Source organism: Oryctolagus cuniculus, chromosome 9 (genome assembly GCF_051225735.1).
Source record: "Oryctolagus cuniculus isolate XC-2025 breed Fujian yellow rabbit chromosome 9, ASM5122573v1, whole genome shotgun sequence".
NCBI lineage: Eukaryota > Metazoa > Chordata > Mammalia > Lagomorpha > Leporidae > Oryctolagus > Oryctolagus cuniculus.
Window position 1 is genome coordinate 106,306,359 of NC_142875.1, and position 7,996 is coordinate 106,314,354.

General features: G+C 61.7%; 1 protein-coding gene across 1 annotated transcript in view; it reads left to right on the forward strand.

Annotated features, from left to right (window-relative positions):
• Window positions 1-5,370, forward strand: part of TSPAN11 (tetraspanin 11) — a 57,794-nt gene extending 52,424 nt beyond the window's left edge. The window contains exon 8 of the mRNA XM_002712822.6: window positions 2,011-5,370. Within this exon, the coding sequence (XP_002712868.3) occupies window positions 2,011-2,070 (60 nt within the window). The 3' untranslated portion in view covers window positions 2,071-5,370. The remainder of the gene's footprint in view (window positions 1-2,010) is intronic.
• The last annotated feature ends 2,626 nt before the right edge of the window (window positions 5,371-7,996 follow it).

Here is a 7,996-nt window from a genome sequence, read left to right on the forward strand (position 1 = left end):
GCCGCGGCGGCCATTGGAGGGTGAACCAACGGCAAAGGAAGACCTTTCTCTCTGTCTCTCTCTCTCACTGTCCACTCTGCCTGTCAAAAATAAAAAAAAAGAAAAAAGAAAAGAAAAGAAAACCCTGGGCTAGCCCACCTTCTAATGGGGCAGGCTTTGGGGAATAAGATCCCTGCCTCTGTGACCTGTTATCTCGGCATTGATGCCTCCCAGCGTCCCGGCTGCTATAGCATGTGGTTTGTGAGCGCTGAAAACCAAGCAGAGAACTCCGTGGTGCAGGGAACCCTGCCTGCAGCCCAGTGTGGAGCACATGGGGGCCAGGCATGTCTCTGCTTAGGAGAGCTCGGGGCAGAGGGAGGTGGCCCCACTGTGGGAGCGAGACGAGAGGGTTAATGCGAGCCCAGCAGAGGGTCTGCAGGGGCAGGCTGTGGCCTTCAGCCTTGGGGTCATTTCTTCAGCGTTATCCTCAGTGGTCTCAGGGGAGACCACGCTGCTCAATTCCTGCTTAACCATGTGTGCAGTGGCAGCTGCGTGTGCAACAGTAACACCGGTGTCGGGGGGGCATAACGGAGGGGGCAGGCTCTCAGTGACAGCTTCAAGCAGAGCCTGGTGTGCACCAGGTGCTGTGCCCAGGGCTGGGTCCCCGCCTCGGGCAGGGTGTGACTCTTCTCCCAGGTAGCTTTCGCTGGTGGGAAGGTGACAGGTACACGGGCAGTCACACGAGCAAGCTTAGCAGGCTCTAACCAGTCACATGAGGTCAGGGAGGGCTGCCTGGAAGAAGTAGAACAGAAACCCTAGAGGAGGGAGGAAGATCCGTGATGGTGGACTGGTGTGTACAAAACCCTGGCTGGCTGGAATGGGTGGGGGCCTTGGGGATGATGGTCCTGGGGAGCCACTGCCTGGCCTCAAAGCCTCAGGGTGCTGTGCGGTCGCCTCTGGTCACCCTGGTTTTGAAGGACTCTCTCCAGGGAGGGCCCTGGGCCAGGGAACAGACTGGAGGATTTTCTGATGATGGGGAGGCTCAGAGACAGGTGTAGATGTTCCCGAAGCCACACAGCCCCCCACCACCCAGCGACGTCCCACCCAGTGGAGTGGCACTTGTGGGGCACTAAAGGGGAAACCAGGAGTGGCTTCCAGAAGCCTCCCCAGCCTTCACTCTCTGATGGCAGCCAGGTGCCAGCTCAGAAACCCTGTAATACGCAGAACCATGCGTGGTAGGGCTCCACCCAGGCAGCTACCCAGAGAGAGCCCCAGGCCCATGCCCCGGGCCCATCGGGACCACCCTGCCCTGTGCCTCCAGCTGCTGCCGGCTGCTTGTAACTGTCCTTGCCAGTTCCCTTGTCCTCCTTCCGGTCGGAGGTGCAGCTGCTCACACGGGTCTGATGGCCGACATCCTTGTCTCTTGTGCGTGACTCAGGGTGGCACTGTGTGTGTGTGCGTGTGTGTGTGTGCACGATATGACTCAGGGTGGCACTGTGTGTGTGTGCGTGTGCCGTGACTCAGGGTGGTGCTCGTGTGTGTGTGTGCGTGTGTGTATGTGTGCACACGGGGACTCAAGCTGGCTGTGTGTGTGTGTGTGCGCATGTCTGTGAACTTGGAGACAGAGCCCTGGGAGGCCCCCTGGGAACACACACACACACACACACACACACACACGTCCTACCAGAGCAAGCGTGCTGGGAGCTCCGCCCCCGCCCGTACCGAGAGATGCTCACTGTGGGAGATGCACACGTGGTTTCCAGCAGGGGTTTGTGCCACCCTGCAGCTCCCTTCTGGCTCAGCAAGATCCAGTAACCCCACGGGAAAGGCAGCAAACCAGGAGGTGGCAACAGGACAGGAGGGCGTGCTCCGTGCCGCCCGTGACAGATGCAGAGTCCCAGGCCCACCCAGCACCCCTGACTGGGAAGGGTCCCGGTGGGAGCGGCTCGGCGCCAGAGGCGGCACTGTCCAGGGCACCGCGAACCCGCAGCTCCGTGGGTGTGTCTGATGGCTCTGCCCTCTCCCCGGCAGATCTGCGGGATGATCCTCACCTGCTGCCTGCACCGGCGGCTCCTGCGGCATCCTTACTGACAGCCACGCTGCCCGCTGCCCGGCGCCCTGAGGACTGGGCTCCACGGGGCTCCCGTGCTGTCCGCCAGCTCTGCAGTCAGCACCGGCTCCATGCGGGCCACAGCGCCCCCTGCTGTGCGCCCAGCCCCTGCGAGCCCTCCAGGGGCTCTTCACACCCAAGGCAGAGCCCCTGGGCTCCATCCCTCCATTTCTCACTGCTGTGCCAGACCTGGGGCCAGCGGCCCTCACCAGGCAGGAGGGTGCCCATGGGTTATTGGAGGGTGAGCGCTGGTCTCTCTGCTCCTGCCAGCTCCCAAACCTGGAACAAAGGCCTGAGAATTGGTCCCTCGAGGGCTCCTGTATTGCATTCAGTGCACGGCTTCCCCTCCAGGTGCTGAGCAGCCCTCATCCGCTCAGCCCTCTGGGAATCGCCTGGGCGGGGGGAGTCAGTCAGGTTTAGCTCTGCTCCCCCTTCATCTGCTGTGCCCTGCTGTCTCACCTGGACAGCAGCGTCCTCTTGGCCCCACTCTTTCTGCAGGGCCTTGGGAGACAGAGGCCTGAGATGGGGCAGCTGTAGGCTGGTGGCGCTGCCAGGGCAGGGGCAAGGAGGCGCTGTGTGGCCACCCCAGCACATCCTGCACCAGCAGCAGACCACTGATCCCCACCTGGAGGCCTTCCCGGGAGACCACGACCCCAGGCCCCAGCCCCTAGAAGCATGCCCCCCGGGGACCTCCTGTTCCAAGGCCTGATTGTCAGGGACGCCAGGTCTAAGCAGTGGGAGTGAAAAGCTTCCCACATGGAGCACATTGCGGGCCCTGCAAAGTCAGAGCTGCTGAGACGGGAGCTCAGGGGCAGGTGCTCTGCCTGCCCCTCGCCTTCCCAGGGGCCTCTTCCTGACCGCGTGGCCACTGCCACATTGCACGCAGGGCCTCCTTTGCCTCCGTCCCAGGCCCGTCCTTGGATCTCTCCCTGTCCTGGGCAGTGGAGAACAGACAGGAAATCCTTGAAAACCCAGGGTACAGGTGCTGGCAGTTTTCCAGAGAACAGGTGTCAACTCAGAAAGCAACCATAAGGGACCCACAAACGGCATGTTAACACGAGGATGCCACGCCCAGCTTTCGTCCCTCCTGGGTCCTGCCGGGGGGACCCCTCACCTCCCCACTGTGCGGGGCCGGCCACCAGAGGCCACACACCCCTGAGCTGTTCACCTCCAGATAGGCACAGCTATCGCTGAGCTGGGTCTAGGAGAGGCACGTCCTTGCTCGCACACCCGGGCCGTGGCCTTGTCTTGAGTTCTATGGAGAGGGAAGGATTGCCTGTGCAGTCTTCAGCAGCCCCACGTGGGCCCCCTGCAGCTCGGACCAGCTGCTCCTCACCCCAGACACACCAAGCTGCCTCCCCCCGAGGCGATCTGTGTCTGGGGGGTATAGGAATGGATCAGGACCTTTGGTGAGGGGGAGCACCACTTGGGCCGTTCTCGTCTCTGGCTCCAACTCCAGGCACCCCCTGGGCATAGCCATTTGGGGTATCCAGAGGATTGCACTTGTGCTTGGCCTGCCGTGCCCTCAGACTGTGCTGGTCACCGTGACTATGTTAGCTTGCAGTCACCGAGCTACCAAGGAAGGAATTACTTCCCCATTTCACAGACGAGTTCATTAAGGCTCAGCCAAGTTGAGCCGCTTGCTGGTCAGTGGTGACTCACAGACGCAGGGGAAGCTGGGCTGGCAGCCCCCTCTCCCGGGCACCCCACAGTTCTCGCCCTTACAATAGGCCATCCGCCTGGCCTTCGGGAATCAAGCGTCCTCAGGGGGCAGTGCCCCTGCACCCCTACCCAACTCGGACCGGGCCATCCCTCTCCGCCTGGTGCCGGGACCCTGCCCGCCTGCAGTCGGCACAGTGGTCTGGCTGATTTCCCAAGTGGGAGGGAGCACAAAGGATCATGGCTCCTGGGAGGGGCCCAGCCCAAGCCTCAGTGGCCAGTGCTGACCCAGGGCTTCACACAGAATGTGGGATCTCATACCTAAGTGCGGGTCATGGTCTAGGCCAGGAAGAGCCTCTCCCTACCCACCCTGGAGGTTAGGAGAGAATCTGAGATCACGGCCTCTCCCAGGGCCCCCGTGGGAGGGAGCAGCACCCCGGGGATGGTGATGGCGGCACCTCCCGTACACATGACCCCCTTTCTGCCTCCTTCCTGGCCCCACCCCTACAGCACCTGCTAGGGCTGGGGCTCTGGGGTGGACCCAGAGATTGCCTCGGGAGCTCCCCCTGTGCACGGCCATGGGTGAGCAGATGTGGAAAGGCCCAGTGTGGCCCTGGGGTGGGATATGGCAGGCCAGCGGGCCCAAGAGCTGTGGGGGTGCTGGGACCTGCCTGGACCAGCCGCTTTGGGCCTGGAGCAGGAGAGGAGGAAGGGGAGGGTGGCCAAGGAGAAAGCCAGGTTTTGGAGTGGTCGCTGGGTGGCGCTCACATCCGGCGAGGATGGTGGTGCTCCAGTGTCGTAACTGCTGACTCAAACCCCAGCGTGCTGAGTCACTCAGCTGAGGGGGGGAGGGGGCGGCTTTTCAGGACAGCCTGCAGCCCCCAGCCCTGCAGTTTCTAATGGGAGTGAAGGGGCAGTGATTTGCCGTTCTGACAAGTCCCAGGTGAGGCTGCTGCTGGCCCTAGAACCTAGACCACAGCTCGGGGGCACAGCGCCACCTTCCTGCGCACGGGGGATCAGGCTGCCTGCCTGAGTTCTGTTTGCAGCAGCCCACGACCATGCCCACCACCCACCCACCACAACGAGGGGTTGAAGCGTGCCGCTGGGGGATGTCCACAGCCTGACAGGGGAGCGTCTCCCGGACCGCCAGTCCCTGCTGCAGCTGCCTGGCCCTGAGGGCTCTTTCATGACTTTGTGACCTTGGCCAGGAGACCAGGTGCCTGGAAGGGGACACGTGATCCCCACCCCTACCCCGCCACGGCTTCCCATGTCCCCACCTACTCCTTGTGCTCTGGGGTGGGGGGGGGGGAGGACATATCCTCGCTGCTCCCACTTTCTGTTTCGGCACAAGCACCCAGCCATGTGGGCGGTGCCCCCGCCCCCCTGCTTGGGCTCCTGAGAACCCCTGCAAATGCGGCCAGCCATTGCAGGCAGCCCAATGTTGGTGGAACTACACGGGCTCCTGGAGGCCGCCGGCTGACGCATGGATCATCACACGTTCTACACACAGTCCCCTTCCGCTACCGCATAGAGAGAAACTGCTCAGGCTGCTCGCACGGCCCCTCCTTGGCTAATCGCAGAAGCAAGGGGCATGACAATAAAGGGCTGTGTCCAGGACTGCCTTCTGTTGCACCGCTTTTTGCTGCTCTGCAAGGCAGTCTCAGGGGATGAGTTCACCAGGTGCATTGCTGCCCCCTGCTACGGCTGAAGCCTCCATGACTTTCATGGATCCTCAATTAGGAAACTCATCGACCACGTCGGTTAGGGTCCTGCTCCCCTGCGTTTGTCAGCTGACATCAGTCAAGTGTCGGACTGGCCCTCCCCTGCTCGTGAGCGACAGTAGCTCCTGGCTGCAAGTGCATGGACTTCCGCCGTGAGCTTCCCGCCTTGGGTCAGTCAGTATTTCCTCGGCGTTTGCCGTGACGCGCCACCAGCCTCTGCTAATGAGCCGGCGGCGTGAGCGTCCATGCTCTGCCTCGCTGTAGCAGATGCCAAACCTGGCGACGGGGCAGGAGCAAGGGTCCCGTTCCCCACCCCACCCCATGGAGACCCACTCCCGGTGCTGCCTGGGCTGCCAGGCCCCGTCACTGAAGCGTGATAGGGTTCTCCACCTTGTGCCAGCTCATTTGTCCGCATCCCCAAATGCAGAGTTGGTTCCTTTTCATCTCCTTGCGAAAGGACTTGGTGTCTTTGCTGAGGGCCGTGGGTTGCCTGGTACAGAGCTAAAAGACATAAACCCTCCTTCTGTTTAAGTCACTCTCCCTTCAAACACTTGCTGGAGGTGGGCTGGGGGAGCCTGGGCTCAAGGGGCCCCCAGTAAAGGGATGAGGGGTGGGAGCATCCCCGCTTACCTGGTGCAAACCTGGAGGGCGGCCTGTAGTCCGTGTCTGCCAAGCCTCTTTGGTCAGGCTTGGCTCACTGAGCAGTGAGGGCAGAGGCCTGTGGTGGCCTGGGCCTGGGGGGATGGGCATTCCCTTCCTAGGGCACCTTCATGTCGCCTGTCCTGTGGGGCCAGGACATCCGCACCATTGAGTGCATGGACATCCCATGAGTGCACAAACTTATGGACGGATAACAAGCACCACTCTGCACCTCCCCTGTGGCCAGCAGGCAAGACAGTGCCTCGACTAAACAGCGCCAGTGGCCAACAGGACCCCTGGCAGGCAGGCAGTGGGAGGCTCTCGCTGCAGCCATCTCCCAGTGGCTGCCGACTGGCAGTCCCAGCAGGTGTGGATGCCTCGTGCCATCCTCAGGCCAGGCTGGCACTGCTGACTCCGTGTGGGGTGCTTAGAGCTGGGGACCAGGTTCCCACTCCCTTCTCCACTAAAAGTAGAGAAGCTGGGGGCGGGGGGGAGGGGTGAGGCGGTGTCTGGCCTGATGATTAAGACACCTGCGTCCCGTACCTGCCGTGCCTGTGTTCAGTTCCAGACTTCAGTTTCCTGTGAAGGAGACCTGGGAGGCAGCAGTGATGGCTCAGATAATTGGATGCCCCCCCCCCCCCCAGTGCGGGAGACCCAGCTCACAGCTCAGCATGCACCCTGTCCCTGGGCTGTTATGGGCAGCTGAGGAGTGGACCAGCAGATAGGAGTTCTGGCTCTCAAACTAATACAGTTTCAAGAAAATTTTAAAAGGAGGGTTGCCATGGGAGGGGAGGGCACAGGAGCCAAAAGCCAAGCTCCTGTCACTTAGTGTCTTCTTAAAAGCAAACAGAGATAGGAGTTATGGCCCAGGGGGCTAAGCCACATAGGAATACCTGGGATCAAATCCTGCCTCTGCTTCCAATCCAGCTTCTTGCTGATGTACGTTGAAGAAGGCAACAGGTGGCTCAAGTACTTGGATCCCTACCGCCCATGTGCGAGACCTGGATGGAGGTCCTGGCTCCCAGCTTCAGGCTGGCCCAGCCTCAGCTGTTGTGGCCATTTGGGGAGTGAACCAGCAGATGGAAGATCTCTCTTCCTTTCTCTCCATTTCAAATGTTAAAAATAAACTTTAAGACAGGCAAATCTACAGCAGCAGCCCCTAGTTCCCCTCCCTCCCAGCCCCACCTCTAACCGGAGCCCTCTCCGGCAGTGACTCCCACAGGGAGGAGAGGGTGCTGCTGGCCTTTACGGCAGACCAGGCCATGGGTGGGTCTGTCCTGTCCCTCAGCCAGGTGCCAACATCACTGAACCAAGGACAGCCAGAGCCGGCCAGAGCCAGGAGGTTCAGGGTTCTGTGATGGGTCGATGACTCCCCTGAGCAGCTCGGGAGTCCCTAAGTCCGCGTCATAGACCCTTGGGCCGGGGTCGGAGCGCAGCCCCTCCCCCTGAGCTGCCAAGGGGTAAAGAAGGCGGCCAAGTCCTTCTGAGAACTGCGGTCTCTCGCCGGGGAGAAAACTCCTCGGAGCATCTGTTGGGATCCCAGGTCTTCAGCGAGGGGTGAGTTGGGTTGGGGTGGGGATGGGAGACAAAGGTCCAGGAGCTCCCTGGGGTCACCCACAGACTGGGCTGGCCCTGCTGCAGGTGCTGTGCTAGGCTGAGTTCCAGAACTCCCTAACCAGAAGTCTCTGAGCACCGGGAGCTAACCATAGACCTGGCAGAGACCTCTGGGTGGTCCTTCCTCTCCAGTGTCCCTCTCTGCTTGGCACACAGGGCCCCCAGGGAAACAGGCCAGGGCCCTCGGTTCGCCCCAGTGAGCTCGCAGCTCTCATGCACCCTCAGAGTCATGATGGGGAAGTCCCAGGGGGCAGCTCCAAGGCGGAGAGCTCAG